Source organism: Haliotis rufescens, unplaced genomic scaffold (assembly GCF_023055435.1).
Source record: "Haliotis rufescens isolate VD_foot unplaced genomic scaffold, xgHalRufe1.0.p SCAF_10, whole genome shotgun sequence".
Lineage (NCBI taxonomy): Eukaryota > Metazoa > Mollusca > Gastropoda > Lepetellida > Haliotidae > Haliotis > Haliotis rufescens.
In genome coordinates, this window is record NW_025963780.1 from 41,726,056 (window position 1) to 41,747,726 (window position 21,671).

The 21,671-nt window shown below is 40.9% G+C and overlaps 1 protein-coding gene across 1 annotated transcript; it reads right to left on the minus strand.

Annotated features, from left to right (window-relative positions):
- Positions 1-757: 757 nt before the first annotated feature.
- Positions 758-20,751, minus strand: LOC124146743 (neurogenic differentiation factor 1-like). Its single transcript, XM_046517190.2, has 2 exons — positions 20,403-20,751; positions 758-3,340 (listed from the first exon to the last, which is right to left on the minus strand). Exon 2 carries the CDS (start codon positions 3,333-3,335, stop codon positions 2,235-2,237), a length of 1,101 nt encoding a protein of 366 aa, XP_046373146.2. The 5' UTR covers positions 3,336-3,340; positions 20,403-20,751; the 3' UTR covers positions 758-2,234.
- Between the last annotated feature and the right edge of the window lie 920 nt (positions 20,752-21,671).

Genomic DNA, 21,671 nt, shown 5'->3' on the forward strand with positions numbered 1-21,671 from the left:
TGATATATTTAAAACATTCTAAGTTAAAGACAATATTAACACTTGTGCTTAAACCAGTACACGTATATAAAGAATTTCAGATTTAATGATGTTAATCCTTATTGAACACTATGGGGCACGGGTGGCCCAGTCGTCTAAGGCGCCGCAATTCCCTTTACAGAGTTGCTTCCCTTGTGCACGTCGGATACCTACGGCTATGGATTCGAATCCCGGTTCGCCCCGATTATGTTTCTAGGTTTGTCAGCACCATACCCGTGCTCGTGGGTTTCACCGAAGTGGTAAACGTCTGAGGCCTGCATCACTTCGGGCTTTCCTCCCACATCAAGCTGACACGCCGTGACACAACCGAAATATGTACTGTTCAAGTCAGCGTTAAACACAACTCACTCACTATTGAACACTATGGCCATTTGCTACAGTGAAATTTGTATTACAGCACCCCGTTAAACCGTTAACCTGTAGCTATCCAGTCCATATGAAACTGTCCAAGCTAAAGAAGTTCGCAGTACGCCATGACGTTAAGTTGGTAATATGACGGAGCTGTACATAGAAGTTGCTGCAATATGAGGTGAGGTGAAATGGGGTTTAACGTCGCGTTCAAGGTTATTGCACTTATATAGCGACGTGCATGCACGTGTGTGTGTGTGTTTGTGTGTGGCTGCTTGTACTAGTCCGGACTAATGCCGATTTCATAATACTAGCCCACTGAGATACCATGCCGCAGTTTAACATGAATACCCCACTCAGATACAGTATACTGACTCCGAGCCGACCAGTCCTTGTTTGATCCATTTGATTCCGAGCTCAAGACAGGGTAACAACAAGTACCATCTTGTAATGCCTTTTGGTATGACGCGGCCGGGGATCGAACCCCCGAACATCCCTGAACCCCCAAATCCCCGGGCGGACGCTCTACCACTAGACCATGGAGGCGGCCATTGCCGTAATATTAAGTCAAAGGGGTACATTGCAAAAGTATCGTGTGTTCAATAAACGTAAGTGAGTGAGTTGTGTTTACCACGACTTTTAACAGTATACCAACTCTACCACATTGTGGAAGCTCGAAGCAATGCAGGTCTTGGACGTTACAACACTGAAAGAAACCCACGAGCAGGGGTAAGGTTCTGACAAACCTAGAGACATAACCGGGTTTAATCGTGGATTCGAGCACAGGATCATCAGATTCTGGCACACACAAGAGACGCAACTCTGCACAGCAAATCGCAGCGTTTTAGACAACGGTAACCCGTAAATAACACCGACCTTTGTATTGCTGCAACTTTACGTGTGCAAAACACAGATTGTTTTACCAATATTTACGGAGGGGTCATTATACAGTAAACTACGGTTATAACGAACACGCTTATAACGAACTAACGGATATAACGAACTAACTTTTTAGTCCCGACTATTTGCTGTAGTTATACTGTATATATGCTTATAACGAATTACGGTTATAACGAACTAAAATTAGTAGTCCCTTTGAGTTCGTTATAACCGTAGGTTACTGTATATCTATATTGTGATGGGGCACAGCTAGGTGATCTAACTAGCAATAATTATATCTACATGTTCTAAACGAGATCCAGCACCAGCAGAGAATACCACACATAATTCCTTATTGCACTATGAATACCGCTATATAGTACAAGCTATCTCGGGACAAGAACACAACACAATTATTGCACAACCCGTAAAAAATAAATAAATAAAAGTTAGCCGTTTCCGCCTAACCCGGAAGAATAAAGCAATCAAAACAAATGTTTCGCCTGCCATCTTTAGGGAGTTCTGTTTAAACTCCCTGATACTTCTATATACACTGGTTGTTAAATATACATCTTTGATTATACAATGCATTGAACAGCAGTAATCACTCAAGTCACACATGTAAAGACACGTATCATCATCACACACACTTTACAATTCGGGAAAACTCGGGTTATTCCGGGACCTGTCGTTACAATTTACGGAAAGGTGCGAGTGTTTACGAATTACACCCTATTTAAAATTCCTTGCGTCCCGGAATGAGACGAGTGAGGAATATATTCATACACTCCACTTGTGTGTCTATGTGCATTACATTAATTATTCATAGTTTCGGCGTAGTTCGTTTCTGATTATTGCTAGAACTACCGCCGGGTTAATGTTAATTAAAGAACATTTTACATCCAAACGTACTAAGATGTGTGTGCGGTGGAGGGACTGGTTGATGAGGGCGTGACTTTGACATGATATCAACCGGATACGTTGACGTCGAACAAACCACTGGTGGAGCTGATGACACCCAACTCGTGTTCCAGGACTGGTTCTGGCTGGAAGTCCGCGAGGTCCTCAGGGAGGACATACTGGCTGCAATCCTGGGTGCTGTCCACAACCACTTCCCCGTAACCGTGACCCGGATGTTGAATGGATGGGTACGCCTCGCAAGAAGTCATGTCGCACCTCATGTAGTTCGAAGGTGTCATTGTACCTGTAGGGAGGGATGGTTCTCGGTTTCCGCCATGATGGCTGTTTCTTTGGTGCATAGAGTTGTAGGGCATTCCTTGGTTGGGCACAGTTACGTTGACATGCGCAGGGTGCTGGAAGGGAGATAACTGGGCTGGAGACAGGTGGCGCTGCTGACCGCATGGCATGCCGGGATCGGTGATGGATGGGAAAGCCGGAGCGAAAGAGTCGCTACCAATGGAGGGACTGAACTCGTTAGCGTTTTCGTACATGAATTGGTATGGTTTGGGGTAGGGGGTTTCAGGGAGGAGGGTTCTTGGATTGAGTTGCAGACACCCTGCTACCATATTCATTGTGTTCTGTGACATCCCTTTCGACAAGGATTTGGCAAACGTCACGCTATCAGGGCGAACCCCGTTCTTCAAAATATCCCCCAGAACGAAAATATAGTTCCTTGCCAGTCGCAGGGTTTCAATTTTGGAAAGTTTCTGTGTTTTGGAGTAGCACGGCACGTGCGTTCTGAGGTCATCCAGTGCAGAGTTCAACCCGTGCATCCTGTTCCTCTCGCGTGCATTAGCTTTCACCCTGCGCAGGCGCAGTTTCGCTTGACGGGCTTTCGTCATTCGCTTTTTCTTGGGGCCCCGTTTCTTGGGTACGCGAGGCTCGTCAGAGTTTTTATCGCCTTTCTTTCCCCCTTTCTTTTTCGAACTCTTTTCTTTCTTCTTTCCATCTCTGTCGTCCGTTGTTGAGTCGGGGCGATCCTCGCCTTCACTTTCATCATCAAGGTCATCGTCATCATCAAGGTCAAGGTCGAGATCTATATCAGAGAGAGGTTCATCGAAATCGTCATCCATCTTCAGGTCATCGATTGTTGTTGTTTTGATTGGCATCTTGTCTGGAAGGGACATAAAAAGTGAATTAAATTAAAATGACCAATAAAGACAAACTGTGTCATTGCCAAATTAGTAAACAAGTATAGTTTATTGCAAAAGTTCCAAAATCTTAAATTAATTTTATTTATTTAATAATGGTTTGGTCGCAATAGATACTGATTACAATGTATGGGTAAAAAGCGTAAGAGACACGGTCAAAACATCAATAAGATAATATATAAAAGCTGTACAACTTACGGAAGCATCATAAGGCCATTTGTCTTTTTTTGTTTCTTTTTCTTGAAATTTCAAGATACTGCGTTGAAATTTCAAGTTCTAATCTTGAAATTAGTTAAAATTTTAAGATTGTAACTTAAAATTTCAACGAAGTATATATCTTGACATTTCAAGTTAGTATTTTGAAATTTCAAATTAGTACCTTGAAATTTCAAGAATTGTTTTAAACAAAAAAACAAATGGCCCTAAAAGGCTTCCATAACAACTTCATAATCATGATGAATAAATGGGTGCTACAGTGTTACATAAATACGTCCATGCAATCAGTGTATATAGTAACTTGATTCGCAGTTCTGTTTAACCTTGTCATAATGTTTATATGGAACTATGACATGAGAGAAAGTTTTCTGCATGTATAACAACGTTCCAGATAAAATTCTTTTCAAACAATCAATCTGTATTGTATCTTATAAATACTCAAAGAATGATGGTAAGTAATTAAAAGTAGTTGGTGGTAGATCAACTGTGATGGTTCTACTGCAGTGGGGAGAGGACCACATCTAAACCTGGCACAAGAACCTACATTTAGCCTGCATTTAAACATATAGTTCTACAACGCATGGTGGCATTGCCTATATGTTCTTAACATGTTGCCATTAATATCATTGAAATAATTCCATATCCTTTTCTCAGTCAGAATTGGTCTGCTTGTAAGAGTCGACTTCGCGGATCTGGCGGTCATGGTGGGTGAATGGTTGATTGTTGGTCACCGTGCCCCGGCGGTGTGGGTCGTTGCTCACAATATCAATCATTGGTTTGTCGTGAGTGAGTGAGTGAGTATGGTTTTGCGCCGCTTTTAGCAATATTCCAGCAATATCACGGCGGCATTGGTTTGTATGTTCCATATTTGGTTATATACATGCCACTGTCATATAGCTTGATTAGTGATGAATGAGGTATGGTACAACAAACAGACACACATAGGTTGACTTGTTTATTTATTTACTTCTTTGTTTGTTGTTTAACGCCGCTCTAAGCAATATTAGAGCTATATGACGGCGGTCTGTAATAATCGAGTCTGGGCCAGACAATTCAGTGACTGACACCATGAGCATCGATCTATTTGGGATACGATGACATGCATCAACCTAGTTAGCGAGCCTGACCACCCGATCCCGTTAGTCGCCTCTTTCGACAAGCATAGTCGCTTCTTCGGCAAGCATGGGTTGGTGAAGACCTGTACTCTGCCCGGATCTCCACGGGCCCGGTTGTGTATGTTGTGCCCCGTGTTGTGCCTCGTGTTGTGCCTCGTGTTGTGCCCCGTGTTGTGCCCCGTGTTGTGCCTCGTGTTGTGCCCCGTGTTGTGCCCCGTGTTGTGGCTCGTGTTGTGCCCCGTGTTGTGCCCCTTACGTGTTGTGCCCCGTGTTGTGCCCCGTGTTGTACCTCGTGTTGTGCCTCGTGTTGCGCATTGAGCATGTCCCTCAGTGATGTGGAACTAGCGCTACATGGCCTTATTCGTTGTATTATCAACTTATGATAAAGAAATTGATCACCATACCATCTTGTCATCAGTTATATAGTTTTCTGGCAATAAAGAAGTGCACGTGATTTGTTTGTTGTTTACCGCCGTACCACGCAATTGGTAAACGGTGACATGTATCAGAGACCATACACAAAGACATTGTCGTAAGAGGCGACTAACGGGATCAGGTGGTCAGGCTCGCTGACTTGGTTGATGCATGTCATCGATCCCAATTGCGTGGATCGATGCTCATGGTGTCAATCACTGGATTGGCGTTAAACAACAAACAAACAAACAAAACATGGGTTGCTGAAAGATTATCCTAACCCGGATTTTCACAAGAGATAAGCGTAGAAAGAGTACATAGACACAATATTTCACATATTGTAGGGTGTTTTCATAATAAGGTCCAATATTGCTCCAGTGTACAAAGCCGATTATTTCTTTTTCCCAGTGATGTCGGTTGAATATTGCAAATTGTATGATAAGGCCCATTTCCCTCCTGTTCTGTAGTTCCAATGAAGAGTCCCGCAAATAGATCCATTTGCAGTGTACATACCAACAATACATTTACTGAAAACATTTCTAGTTCATATAAATTTGTATCAGTGCAACTACAAGTGTACTTTTATATAACCTATGATAAGCTGGAGTGGATATTGTGTCGACATAAACGCGCCACCATTTGGCCATCTCTACCCCGACAGATGCTGTTCTTCGCGGCGATTGTCCTCGCCAAGCCTCACTGCGCGCGCTGAATAGAGCACGTGCTGTGTTAAGGCCGGGAGGCGGACGGAGACGGACGGGAGTTCATCTCATTTTGTGTAGGCTGGGGCGGGTGCATTGTCACAAGCGGTATTTCTACACCATGGCGTAACAATTCTTTCCTTAATCAATTATCTCCCTTTCATATAGTGAATAACGGAAATTTCTCATTTTTGTTATTTGCATTATTCGGGTTTCAGACGAAAGTTAATTAACAAGCACCTGTGTAGCAGTTGCCTCCCCTTTATACTAAGCCCCTGTAGGACAATTACTCTTGTCGCCTGACTTTTTCAGGTTTTGTGCGCGCATTTTTGGCTAATGTAAATATTCTTAATGATACTGTTTAATTAGATTATAAAGAGCAGAATCGTAATTAGATATTAACTACTACAGAACGCTTATAGAACAGTCAAACCCCATACCGACTTGGTGCTTGTGTTTGGTCCTGAAGCTGTCAGAGATTAGAACTTAGGAATAACATACAAGGCATAATTAACTGTTATTATAACTGTACGCTTAATGAGAAAAACTGAGCATATAACACACCATTAATAAAAAATAAAGTTATCTAAATGGAGACAAATTCAAAACAAAATGGTTTGAGTGAATAATTAAAATGTGAATGCGTTTTTCCAGTTTTCTTTTCTCTTGTCTGATATTTAATATGTTAATAAGTATATATTTATAAATCTATGGGAGGGAACGATTACTTATGATTACTTGTGCAGAATATTTCGATGTTATTAAAATGTTTAAATGGGAATAATGCGTACATTGTACCTTAAGAAAATAAGTATCTTACTCCGATTCAGTCAGTGGTAATAAGTCATTAAGGAATTGCACCCAGCGCAACTTGTTCCATTTTGGTTAGTTTTTACCATTTTAACCCGACTTCTGTTAATATGACAATAACCAAATGTTTTTACTTATAGACAACTTCAGATTGGAAGATTGGAAACTAATATTTTCTGCTCGATCAGGAAATGCTTCACATTAACAATATTGGAATAATATTTGATACATGTAAATTATCCCCATGGGAAGTCCGGTAACCTATGCTTGCCTTAGAGACTTGCTTGATTGCCCCGACATACTCCGACGGCATGGCATATTGCTCATAGTATTAATCACTGGTTTATATGGTCCGGACACGATTATTTACAGACCACTGGACAAAGCTTGAATATTACAAAGTGCGGCGTGACACATCAAACACACAAATGTGACAAGAAAACTTATTGGTAAAATTTCACATTTTCACTTCTCATTTTAGATCCGTGAAGACCCGGGGTGGAATAGGTCTTCAGCAACCCATGCTTGCCGTAAAAGGCGACCATGCTTGTCGTAAGAGGCGACTAACGGGATCGGGTGGTCAGGATCGCTGACTTGGTTGATGCATGTCATCGTATCCAAATTGCGTGGATCGATGCTCATGGTGTCAATCACTGGATTGTCTGGTCAAGACTCGATTATTTACAGACCGCCGTCATGTAGCTGGAATATTGCTGAGTGCGGCGTTAAACATCAAACAAACAAACAAACAAACTTCTTCATTACTTCTCAAAACTACATTATCTAAGAAACAAAAACATAAAATGTACAATGAATCGAATACGATTGGGTTTGAACACCAAAATATGGTCCTTTTCTTTCCACTATTACCTGCTTGTGGTTTAATCAGATTTCGATAGTCTACGACATGCCTACAAAGACACATTTGACATTGTGTTCAATCAGGTAGGTCGTAGTGAAAAGAATTACACTCCGACTGAAAAAGCATGATGAAACATTCAGAACACATTAAAGGGAGGCATTTTTGATAATATATATTTCGTAAATCGCTGGCGATTGGTCGTTGGTATTTTCTGTGTGGACAAATATATTTTAACCATGTATCCTACGAGTGAGACACAAATAAAAATCTTTAAATGTCTGTCTGTCCCATACTTTCACATAGTTAGCAGAAAAGTAAATCAGTGTTTGCACGCGTGTTAGTGGTACGATCGCTTTGTGCAAGAGGGCCCAGGCCTATATGATGTAAATGTTTTCATATATAAAAGGAAGCATCTTTGTTTATTGTGGGTAATCGCGTATAGCTAGAGTCAACATAATTAATTGTCATTTAGCAGACAAGTAAAGTAGAGGTTACACTCTTAGTGGTGCGATGCTTTGTGCAAAGAGAGCCCAGGCCTATATGATGTAAATGTTTTCATATGTAAAATGAAGCACAATTGTTTATTTTGGGATACCGCATATTGCTAGAATAAACATCATTAATTGTCAGTTAGTGACAGGTTAAGTTGTGTTTGAATGACTTGATTCAAACCGGCTGGGCCGTCAGTGTCTCTGTGCCTAGCTAAAACACGGCAACACATTGTATCTCCAACCACTTCCCCCTCAAATAATTAACCGCATCTTTAATAAAACACCTGAACTGCATTTGCAAAACCTGTTATGAAAACGCTACGACCATTCAGGCAATTACTGATCATAAACTAAATCTCAAAGCATTTTCTCTGCTCACAAAGTCATATAAATGCCACAATCTCCCAGACGCATGGTTTGCACAGGACTTGAGCATAGTGGAGCTTTGTTAATGCCAATAAACAGAAGGTGATAAATTGAAACCCTCGATCTGGCATCCCCTCTCAGCCCAGCGAGAGATGAGAAAAGTAAACATCGATACAGACGATCGATACCGTTCGATTGATTTTGTCGGGTGTCTCATATCGGGGGCTTGTTTGATTATACTCGAGACTGTTCATACTTCCAGTGTTGTTAATCTAAAAGGACAGGCCCTTAAAAGTGATTTATTTCTTGAGACACTTTTCAGGAGAAGTGGCATTACATTAATGACAGAGAGTGAAAAATTGCAAATAAACATGCTGTGATAGCCTTTTATTTAATCTTCAAAATAACAAGTTGTCTGTGTCGGCGTGTGTCCCCAGAAGACTTAAACCATTTTACTCATCCATATGAATACAAAATGAAGACGTGAGTATGAGTTTACGCCGCTTTTAGCAATATTGCAGTACTTTCGCGACGGTGGATACCAGAAATTGGAGAAATCGAACCGGGGCCCTTGGGGTGACGAGCGAACGCTTTAATCCCTCGGCTACTCCACCGGCCCTTTAATAGGAGAAGCATCATGGATATAGTTTGGGTTCAGCTCATTGCTCAATATATCACGTTCCACTTCCCCCTGTGGGATTCCGGGTTAGAAAGAGCCCCCAACCTATGCAGGACGTAAGAGGTGACTGAATAGATTGGGTTCTCATGCTCGGTGACTTGGTTGGTGGCGAGTCATCGTTACCCGACGGCGTGGATGGTTGCTCACAATATTGATCACTGGATTTGATTATTTTCAGGCCGCCGCCGTCATATTCTGAAATAGCCCTGAGTGTGGTGTTAAAAGACACGCGTGCAAATATCACTTCTCAAACACCAGTGCATTGTTTCCGTCATCCGGACGGCATTGTTACATCATTTTAATCTCATTGTGACGCAAGGACGGAATGACGTCATATTAGAAATGACGCCATAGCTGAGGATTGTTGACGGCATTCGGCAAATTGTTGTTTCCTAGGACAACGGTGGTGATCAGAGAATTTATTTTAGTAAAGAATAGCTCAAAAGGATTAAGACATAATTGGTAATAAAGATATTACTACACTCAAATGTGTTGTCATACCGATTTTACGAAACTCTTGTTAGTATTCATGTATTACCCTCGATCCCGCTCGGTAAATACAAGAAACTCTGACACTCGATGGCTCCTGTAATAATATCTATTTATGTGAGAGTGACCCAGGACGTACATGTTTACCACTTTGGAAAAAACACAAGTCGCTATCGGCCCAATATATATAGTTATTTATCCATTATCCATAGCCCTTTCCCGTGTCTGTTTTTTTTATTTTTTTAAAAAAAGTCTGGCTGCTTAATATTCTTGCAGCGACACACTTGAGCGGTCCGTAAATCAGCTGCAATGTATTTTACATGTATGAAAATACCTAGCGTTCACACAAGTAGATGGAAGCGAGTAAAAAAATATTAAATATAGATGGCGTATAAATACTAGTCACTTTAAGATGTACCATTGGCCAAACAAACATATATCACTTGAAACAGGTGGAGCATAACCCGAATCGGGTTGTCCTTATCGGTTTTGGGTAGGACAAAACACAACTCATAAACTGCTCATGTCAACTTCCAAACCCACACAGACCGGTTCGTTCAAGTGAGAGGGAGCATGATGTCGCATCACTTTTGGCAATATTGCACCCAAGTTGACGAACCCGTAACCTGACCGGGCACTGATACTAGTAGTCTGACCCGTTGTAGGAATAGTGTTACCACAGTGTGCATCCTGCGCTAGGAGTCGACTTGTTGATCGAGGAACCGCTAAAAGCCGTCCCGGCATGCTCCACTAAGCTGTCACTTCCGGCATGTAATAAGCTCGTTACAACTAATGAAACGTTTGTGTGTCTGGTTCTTCCCCCAACCGGAAATAGGAAACAGTGGTCTTGTTTTTTAGGTGAAATCCGATTGTTGCCAATCTTCATGTAGGAGTTATGGAATTCGCCATATTTAAAACAATTGGCTGGACCCCGAACTTCATATCTCCATGAGAATATTAAAACCAATATGATTGAAACCGTAGTGAGCGAATGTTCTTTTACGAAGTTACAAATATTTCAGCTATATCGCGGCGTCCTGTAAATAATCGAAACTGTCTAGTCAATCTAGTGATTAATAATTTTATTAGTAATGATAACTACCAGGCAACTGAGTCACCGAGCCTACCCCTGACATGCTGAGATGTCACTGAAATATTGTTCAGAGCGTCGAAAGCCCAACTCATTAGGATGACGTAGCCGTGTGGATCGAGCGCCTTAAAGACGTGTTATTTACGCTTGCTATATCACGGTAGCCTGTAAATGATCGAGACTGAACCACATCCACAGGTGGTCGACACCACGACCGACATCCAGTCCTTGTTTTAGTCCCTTAATGACGAGCACCAGACAGGGTAACAACAAGTACCATCGTTTAATATCTTTTGGTATGACGCGTCACGGGATCAACCCAAAATCTTCCGCTCTCCGGGATGACGCGTTACTACGAGACCACGGAGGCGGTCCGTCGCAAGTATAAGAACAATAACAATAACGATAACTGTCGTTAAACCCCATGTCACCTCACAACCATAAATATCAACCAATCAGCAATGATTATTCTAATTTCAGTTTTCCACACAGCACAGGTTACCTCTCGGGCTGACCCGACGATCCGGGAGGGATAGGTATTCAGCAACCATGCTTGCCGTAAAAGGCGACTATGCTTGCCGTAAAAGGAGACTATGCTTGTCGTAAAAGGCGACTAACGGGATCGGGTGGTCAGGCTCGCTGACTTCGTTGATGCATGTCATCGTATCCCAAGTGCGTGGATCGATGCCCATGATGTCAGTCCCTAGATTATCCTGACTCTATCATTTACAGACCGCCGTCATATAGCTCTAATATTGCTAAATGCGGCGTTAAACAAAAAAAACAAACAATACAAACAAAACAAACAAACATCTAGGGTCGCAGTAGTATTATATACAAGAGTGGGTCATTTAGCCCAACATAAACTTTAAAGTTTCGTCCATCCGTAATACCATATTTTTTACATATTTCTTTAAGCGCTAAGTTATATTCACATGCACTTGAGAATAGGAGAAAAACTCAATGCTGCCTACAATATTGCCTTCCACTTGGCTTGCGCTTGCGGTAACGACTGACGATAGGGTTGACATTTCATTATAGATTTTAGCCTCGTTAAGTAGGATTAAATCCGCAAATATAACGTACGTGAATGTGGGAACGAAAAACAAGTTGGGAACCAAACCGAATATTATAATATTTGTATTCATAACGTTATTTATCCGTGTATGACACAATATTTGATGACGTCATAGCACGTGACTGGCGGAAACCACGAGACGCCATCTGCCCCTGGTTCCGACTCCTGTGTGTCACGTGCGCTCTTTTCAGTGACATTGATTCTGTTCATTAGTATAATTAACTTTTAATCTTGCTAACTCTAATAAAATTTTCTAGCTTTTTGTTTATCACTTTTCAAAGTTCACAGAAAGCGATTGACAGGAGGATCAACACGTGAGGCGCATGTATCAGCTGATTGATTGGACTTTTTACGATCGATCAAATTACGTTTAGTATTATTACTTTATCGAATGGGACAATGAACATTGAAAACAGTTATACCAAACCGAATCTTGTCGAATGTCATTTGTCATCGTGGCGATTCTTTCAGAATTGATTCAAAGGATACATAAAACTGCTTTATAAGATAACAAAAAAGTAGGCTGTTCTGGAATAAAAGGTTTTTATATTCCGCAGCTGTCAAATCTGAGTCTTGTGGCGTGTTCTATCAAAAAGTCACACTGTTCTGAAGTTGGTTTTACCGTTATATTATAATTCCAAACTCGGTCACGTTTCGGAAATCGACCACGAAAAGTACGCTTCAACCACGCATCAACGTAGCCTAGTGATGAAAGTGTCTGGTCGTCAAGCCTTAAGCCCGGGTTTGATTCCCCGCATGTGGAATTTCTGGTTTCCGCCTGCTAATATTGGTGGAATATTGCAAAAGATGCGTAAAAACAGACACACTCACTCCATCAATGACAATTTCCACCGCAGTTAATCACATGTCCCCAGACTTTTGAATTCACAACAGACCAAACGGTTCCTATGATTAAAAAAGGTGTAACGTATTTACGTACATGACTATTATGAAATGTTACAAGTCATCCTATTTACAATCAGAAGCTTCGGGAGCATCATTTGGTAGACATTTGAGTTTGAACATTATTATTAGTAAATGAATGTTGAGCAAAGCTTTGGACAATATCCAAACATTCTAAATAGATTTCTCTGATTGGTGTGCCGGATCATCCAATCAACACTCTAATTACTTGACGCTGATGGGTAATTAGATTAGTTATGCATGAGTTGCCTCCCCTGATTTTAAGGAGCGTTTCAGCGTCACACCTCGTGGCGGGACAATGCCCCGACACGTAAAACAATAGCCCCTCTCGAAGAACTCCAGTCTCACAAACCTAATCAAGCTCAAATAGTCAGCCCCGATTTGTGTCACGTGACAGACGGGGAATCCCCATGGGACGCTTTTGACAATGTCTGATTCATTAGGGCCAACGTGCACATTCAGACGCACTGTAATTACCCCCCTTGTTTTGATCTAACTGTACATTAAATGGGATATTACCCAGTGAAATGAATTGATGACATGCATTAGTTAGAACCGGCTTGATTTGAATTGTTACTTTTATATCACCAACAAATGGTAAAAGTGCGCTTCCTTATCCCATCAATTTCTTTTGTCAATCTGCATACTTGTTTGGCGAAAAACAATGTATTAAAACCTAAATTGATGCTCAACCCGATCGCGAGGAATAATGATATTTGATTTACTTTAATATGAATTAATCTAAATGAAGTATATTGAGCTTTGGTGATTATGTTATTTGGGTTATGGCCCTTTTTATCATTATATTTTTCAAAAACTTTCATTATTTGAAAACAAAGCCTTTTTATGCGGGTAATATTGACACATCAACTATGCTGTCATATTTGACGTATAAATCAGTACAAATATTTTGTTATGAATTGTAAGGTAATATTCAATACTTCCTGTTTGAGACATTATACAAATAATCCCCGTCATTAAAATATATTTTAGTTATTATATCTAATGTTTTGAAAATATTTTTAATCATCATAAATGAAAAAGAGAAATGGTAACACAAAAATGTCCCAAGCTAAAAGTTAAAACACAATTGGATTGGATTATGTTAATACTTTTCAACGAAAACAATTGATCTTAGTAATAAAGGCGAAGGCGTGAGAAGACCCCCCTGCCACACACCACAATGCATTATTCAGGCCAGCTTCCCGTGCCATTAGCTGGTACCAGTGACTCAGGACCAGGCCTGGCAAATATGAATGATTAAAGACACTTTTTACTCTGTTTATTTTCAAGTGCGTAAATTATTTTACTTGCATGAGCCCCATCTGCCGGGGTATTGGGAGTCGACATCACAGTGACGGTGTTGTTCACTTGGATTAATTAGAAGACAATTGTCCGCGAGTGTCGTGGGAGCATTTCTCGATTATCGATCTTATCACGAATTACGTAAATAGAAGAAAAGATCGAGAGCTTGGTAGGCACAGTGGCGATATTCTACAATACTGAAATATCAGATGTAATGTAAATATAAGAATCAAAGGAATAACAACAAACTTATATCGTTCTCAAGCTTAGTAAAAGTAAACAATATATGTTTGACAAAATTACTATCTCAATTTCGTTCTGATGGTTAGAGTACAGAGATGGATACCTATTGAAAGTATTTTTAATCTTCTTGACCAAAAACATTCGAATAATTTAAAAAATATGAAAATTTAGAAAATAAATATTGCTAATGTATATACATTGTTAAATTTCATAAGACATGAATGTAATGTAAACCTGTGTGAACAATGAAAGTTTTGCTGAACAGTAATCGCGACTCTTGATTCTGTTCATATTTTCTGATCCCCAAAACTATTTCAACGTTGAATGGCGCAGTTTTTATTCAGATTTTCCTCGAAGTTCGTCACAGCGATAGTAAATATGGATGTGGCACGGTCTGTGAAATTTACCAATAGTTATAAAATTACATTTGATATACGTTACATTCTTTGTGAAGCGTAATAACGGTACCCGTATGTACATTGTTTTTGTGTTATTTACGCTAGCCATGTCACAGCAGCCTGTAAATAATCGAGTCTGAACCAGACACACAGGTGGTCGAGAGGACGGTCGGCGTCCCATGCTGTCGTGGTAAGGACCGCCTCCGCCATCTAGAGGATAGAGCGTCTGCCCAGACGGTTTGTGGTTCGATCCCCATCCTCATCACAGCAAAGACGTTAAAAGATGGTACTTGTTGCCTGGCGCATTGATGGGATAGAAGACGGAGTCAGTATACTGTGTCTTAGTTGGGTATTCATGTTAAACTGCGGCATGGTGTCTTAGTAGGCTTCCTTAGTCTGCACTAGTACGACAGGCGCACACACACGCACACGCACACGCACACGCACACGGACAATCGCATTGAACGCGATATCCCCGCTCCCACCATTTCACCTTACCCCACCCCCATGGAGCAGGGGGGCAGGCAACAATCAAAGACACGGATCATGTGATACATATTTTAGGGTTGCTGGGGTATATATGCCGGGGTATATATGCAATTTAAGATGAGCTATATAATGTAACAAGGGTGTAGTGACAATAGCCAATTCCTATCTGATTATTCACCTGGGCCCCGTTCCACAAAGCGATCGTAGCGCTAAGGTGATCGTAACTCCCATACTTTAACATTAGCTTACGACAGTCGTAGCGCTACGTTCGCTTTGTGGAACGGGGCCCTGATCTAGAAATATAAGAAACCAGTGAAACCACCTCATCTGTTTCATTTTTAGATCTATCCATTAAGATTCAGCGTGAAAAGAAACTCTCTACAGGACATATTGAGCAGATGGATCACTTCCGCTTTCCAGTAGTCAACTTTCCCTTAACGTCGAGCGATTTCAGCAGCTCCAGCCTTTGGTGTCTACACTCTACAGCCAGTGAGGTACAATCAAGTGAGTGAGTGAGTGAGTATGGTTTTACGCCGCTTTTAGCATTATTCCAGCAATATCACGGCGGGGGACACCAGAAATGGGCTTCACACATTGTACCTATGTCGGAGGTACAATCAAGCATGCACTTTCTAAGAAGACCTTTCAAAGAGCAACATAGGACTTTTTATACGTTGTTTGATCAAGGTGACAACATTCAAGGCCTCAGTGAAGCTTTCAGGAAGTTTCATGGTAGAAATGTGGAGGACACTTCCAAATTATCCGCATCAGTGACAAAAATTATGTCCGATGCAATTCCCTATCTTGACTTGTACCCTATCTTCCCGTGTTTTCTTTTCTGGTGAATAACAGACTTGCCTTTGCATGTGTTTTTGACGGGTGTTTAATGTGACAAGACAACGTTTATTTCATGGGACACGGGTATCATGCGGTTGGCAAAAATTAAAAACAGCAACAGCATTGCGCACAGCAAGTACAATTACTTAGAGCTAATCTCCTCTTCCCCACCCAAACCAGTCCTTAGGTTACCAAAGTTAATTAATTATCGAAATCAATTCTATTTCGCCCCTTTATGATATAATGAACATACTTGGAAAGATTAAGTCACAAAGTTTGTCACTTCTAATAAATATACAAACTTTGAAATTAAATGATAATTAATAACATGTATAGATATCGTAATCGGATGAATTGAGAATATCGTATTCGTCGTCTATATCGCTTTCACAAAGTGACATTCTAGGTATTCATGATACTACCTATATCAGGGCACGTCACAAATTGACACTCGGTGTTTGACCCATAAATACAAATATTCCAGTAAATTAACAATATCTAACGTTCACAAAGCCGACTAGTCATACATAGTAAAGGGAAATATTAAATGTTTTACATGATTTTCCCCCGTCGCCAATAACGGCGATATATCATAACACGAGAAATCACTCGTAAAAACCGGACAGATGTGATCGGCAACTTCAAAGAACTGCACGCGCAGACAATACCGGATCGAGGTCCGGGCGCGTGCCGACTATTGAGTCGCGATGTTAGGGCGACTTTTCTGCGTTTGGTTTAATTGGGAGCCGATTCTTCACTGCACATATGGCGTGGTTTAAGCGGCCAACACGGAAGACAACAACAATTCTAACGGGTTTCTCAAATATTTGGAACTGGATCTGAGTGGATTTTTAGCACGGACGATTTTACAGATGAATTACACGGTGATCGAATATAGGACAGATGAATTACATTGCAACATCGATCGCTGATGATTAAAAGGACTTAAATGATTATGAGTGAAATTAAAGGATTATTCTACCCAATAAATAAAAAGTCATTCTTGATTATGTCGCGGAGACATGTCGCTTCTCTGTGAAAAACAAAGAAAGGAATAGAATAATACATCTATGCAATCAATTTATTCGTGTTGGCACACGTAAGTGGATATGGCCTAGAGCCTAAGACATCCTACTTCACGAGGCCGGTGGAATAATTCTTTATTTATGTTTGTTTAGTTAGCTAAGATCCAGAAGAGCCGCAATAGGACGATGTGTTTTAGTGGCCTGGACTGAACAACCTGGCAAAAGAAAGTACACTCCCATGTTTGATGGTGGCTAAGCATGAGGTGAGGTGGTGAAATTGGGTTTAACGTCGCGTCCAAGATTATGCACTTATATTGCGACGTGCATGCACGTGTGTGTGTGTGTGTGGCTGCTTGTACTAGTCCGGACTGATGCCGATTTATAGTGCTAGCTCACTGAGACACCATGCCGCAGTTTAACATGAATACCCCACACAGACACAGTATACTGACTCCGAGCCGACAGTCCTTGTTTTAGCCCCTTAGTGCCGAGCGCCAGACAGGGTAACAACAAGTATCATCTTTTAACGTCTTTTGGTATGACGCAGCCGGGGATCGAACCCCGGACCTTCCGCTCTCCGGGCGGACGCTCTACCACTAGACCACGGAGGCGGTCTGGCTAAGCATGACACAAACAAGAAATAGTTTGTGATAGTGATTATTTGATACGGGTATCATAGTTGAGTTTTGGACCTAACGTTTGCAGTGTTTCGGTGCCTATTCAGCCTGTTTTGACAACTTTTGTAATTTTTTCAAGTATTATTTTGCCCGGCAGTTTAATATCCAGTTTCCCTCACGGTGTCGAAATACACGATGTCGCTGTGCGAAGGTTTTATTTGGGTTGATAGAGTCAGTTATATGAATATAAACTTGTTCTTATTGTCAATTATACATTTTATGTATATGTTATTCTACTGTTGCTAATGAAATTCATGGCACACCTAAACACGCGACTTCAATTTGTTACGTTCTTAACGCTTCGGGGGCACGGGTGGCCCAGTCGTCTAAGGCGCCGCATTTCCCTGTGCAGAGTTGCGTCCCTTGGTTCACGCCAGAAACCTATGATTGTGGGTTCGAATCCCAAGTCACCCCGATTATGTTTCTAGGTTTGTCTGCACCATACCCGTACTCGTGGGTTTCACGGAAGTGGTAACCGCCTGAGACCTGCATCACTTCAGGCTTTCCTCCCACATTAAGCTGACACGCCGTGATATAACTGGAATACTGTTAAAACGGCGTTAAACACAACTCACTCTCTCTTAACGTTGCATTATGAAAAAGTAGCTTGTCTCAAAGCCCTAAACACTATACATTTATATACCGCAGGTAACCAGGTACTAGTATCTGCTCAAAGGCTGTTTTTGTATCTCCTACAAGTGGATCCGTTTGCGTTCCAGTTATCATTCCCAACTCCCTGGGGAGTATACAACTTAAGCAGCCCAGGGGCGCTAGAATGTTTTTACACCCACCTCACATATCGGGTACCCATTCCCTGCTGGGTGAACAGAGGCACATTTGAACTAAGTCACTTGCCCAGGGTGACACCACACGTGTTTCGGTTGTGTTTCGGGTGTATGTACGTATTCGTGTTTCCACCATTTGGTCATCTACCATCGGACGAGCGAGTGTGCATGGTGACTGTACTGTGCACTAGGGGTAGTGACAACACTGCAAGGACCTGGAAACATTGTTGGTCCCAAGGCTGAATAACAACCCAGTCACTAGCGGGATACCTCAGCATCTGGCGCATGCCAGCCTGGCGCTTTTGACCGCTGGCCCACCCCGCCCACTATGGGTGACAATGAAAGCATTTCACTGTAGATTTCAAGGTGAATGTTTTTTTCAACACTCTCCGTACGATGTTGAATAGAGGCCCAGTTGCTTCATCACCTGTGCTTGAGAGAGTTAATGAAACACAACCCTGCCTCATTTGTCTCTCCCTTGTCTTGTTATCACTTAATAGTAGGTGAGTGAGTATGGTTTTACGCCGCTTTTAGCAATATTCCAGCAATATCACGGCGGGGGACACCACAAATGGGCTTCACACAATTAACACATGTCGGGAATCGAACCCGGGTCTTCGGCGTGATTAGCGAACGCTTTACCCACTATGCTACCCGACCGCCCTTTTATCACTTAATAAGCTCCATTATCTATTTGTATATGTTTAAAGTAGCACATGGGTATTCCAGGCTGGAACTGGTCCTCAACAACCTATGCTGGTCGTATGAGGGGTCTTAATGGGTCGGAGGTCGGCTCGGTGCCTTCGTTGATAGTTGCGTAGATAGTGGCTCATAATACCGATCACTGGATTGTCTGGACGAGGCCTGATAATTAATAGGCCGCCGTCATGTAATTGTAATACTACTGAGTGCGGCGTTAAACAAGAAATAAACATTAAATAGTAACTATTATGGGCAACATTATTCAAAAAATTAATATGGAGTCTGTTTCCGTTATGTTTAATCATGGCCTTCAACTTCAACAACAACTACAACGACTACTACTACCACGACGTTGATAATTTTAACTTCTGCTATAGACAATGATTTTTAGCATTTGTTTTTTATTCATAAATGTAAACCTATATAATCTGTAGTTGGATATGCTAAGTAGTTCACGTATCTGCAAATCCGGTATGGTTTTCTCCTTTAGGCACATTATAGTAAGGTATACCCTTGTGGAGGACTAATAGTGAAATAACGCTATGGACAGTTATATCTATGACAGTTATGCTACTACTTGTCGACAAAATTGAACAATTTCAAGACGTGTACGTATTTTATTACACACGTCAACTATCAAGTCTGTTGTCTGTCACACTAATCTACAGCAAACAACCGTTAGTGCAGATTATGCATCTAGCGACAGTTACACCTTACAATTCACATTAAGCAATATTGGTTTTCAATCATATAATTATGCATTCAAATAGCTATTTAAATATAGGAGTATTGAACACCTACATCCCCATTATAAATGCTTGTATACCAAAAAAAGATCCTTCCACGACGTACTTTTTATGAATAACAAATTGAAAAAATAAAAAATCGGAAAATATTACTGATGCCAAATTACTATTAAATTGAAAACGGGAAAATGGAGAGCATAACCAAATGTTTACATTCATGGAATGATTCCTCCCGAATGAAGCACAAGAATATAGACGTTTTATTAAAAATAATAAACAACAAATCATTCTATTCTTCTCGGCTTCTAGAGGGAAATATCCATGAAAATATTCCGATATCAAAACTATTTTGTTGTGAGGTTTGATTTCTGGGTGCACTTTTTCATCAGTTTGTCAGAATATTAAATACTAAGCCTATCGTGTGTTCTGTTAGATGGAAAATGAAAATGAAAATATTTAATATTTTTCTAAATTCGTAACGATGCAAACGCGGGCGGTATCGTCAACCCCTGGCGACAAGTCGTGCAGAAATTAGAACATACATTGTGAATCAGAATATATAAAAGAAACAAAAATTACATACCTTATTATGTTTTTAACTTGCTCCAAAAGATGTAACTGTTTGGAGCATATGCCGAGAGCGAGAACTTTCTAGTCCAAAAGCAGAGAGCAAGTTCCTGCCATTAATGTTAAACTATATCCGGATGAAACCAAGATAGCGTTAACTGTCCCCTTTAACAACAGGCAAGCGAGAGGTAGCGTTATCACTGCTCCTTTAATCCATACGACTCGCCACTCGTTTATATCTCACAACCTCACCCAGCGTTTATTATGCAAATTTACATACTCCTTCAGAAGTTAGTCCGCCACGACCGCATCACTACCTCGCATCTGTCACTGTTTGAGGCCACGTATTCCTCCGCCGGTAGCTGGAGCGGTATTGAACATCGTCGATAAGACCACTTTGTAACGATAACCAGATAACGGAAGGGAAACTCTGTTAATGACAAATGTTCTGGGGGAAATGATGTCCCGTCTGTGAGTTATAGGGACATTTAGCGACCCGGAGACAAAGATTTGCTTTAGGCAGGATGCGGTCGCTTCTAGTGATGATTTACAATTTTATCACGTCTTCAATCTTCGAGTTGTTCTTTGTGCCTGAATCCTGTCATTGTTTCACGGCTGCTTAAGTCAAAACAAATCAAGCAACAAAGAAATGTATCGTCTGGTAGATTGTATCTTTCATATCTCTACGTGGGCTACGTTTAAATCTTCTGAATAATAATAAGTAGGTATAAGTATTCATATCACAAATATTTTGTTGTTGGTCTAAACAGTGTATTGATTATAATAGTTAAAAAACTAATATAGTTGTAATACTAATTCTAAGTATTTCATTTCAAGTAGGCCCATCATGGTCAACTGTGAGCTAAAGCTCGCTTATCATAGCAATCGGGATGGTTGATTAAATAGAAATCTCAACCGAGTGTCTTTTGATAGAAAATATATCAACACGAGTTTATAAAAGTGGAAAAACTCCGAGGCTTGCCAAGGAGGTTTTCTACTTTTATCAACGAGTGTTGATATGTTTGATGTCAGAAGACACGAGGGTGAGATTATATTTATCATCCAACATCATTCTTTCAACTTTTTTAGTTTGTAGACAGTAATAAGCTGTTTCTAAGTGTAAAAAGTACTGCTCACAGCTTCAGTAGCAGAGCCATTAGTGATGTCATTTGATTGTGACGTCATGGTAACCAATGACGTCACAAAGGTCTGCAAAGCGTTGTGATGCAATTTCATTGCAGTGATATCTACAATGTAGATATCGTTTGATCTCACCCAAGCGATA

Excerpts from the sequence above, each read along its gene's own strand:
- LOC124146743 (XM_046517190.2), bottom strand. The coding sequence starts at position 3,335 with ATGCCAATCAAAACAACAACAATCGATGACCTGAAGATGGATGACGAT.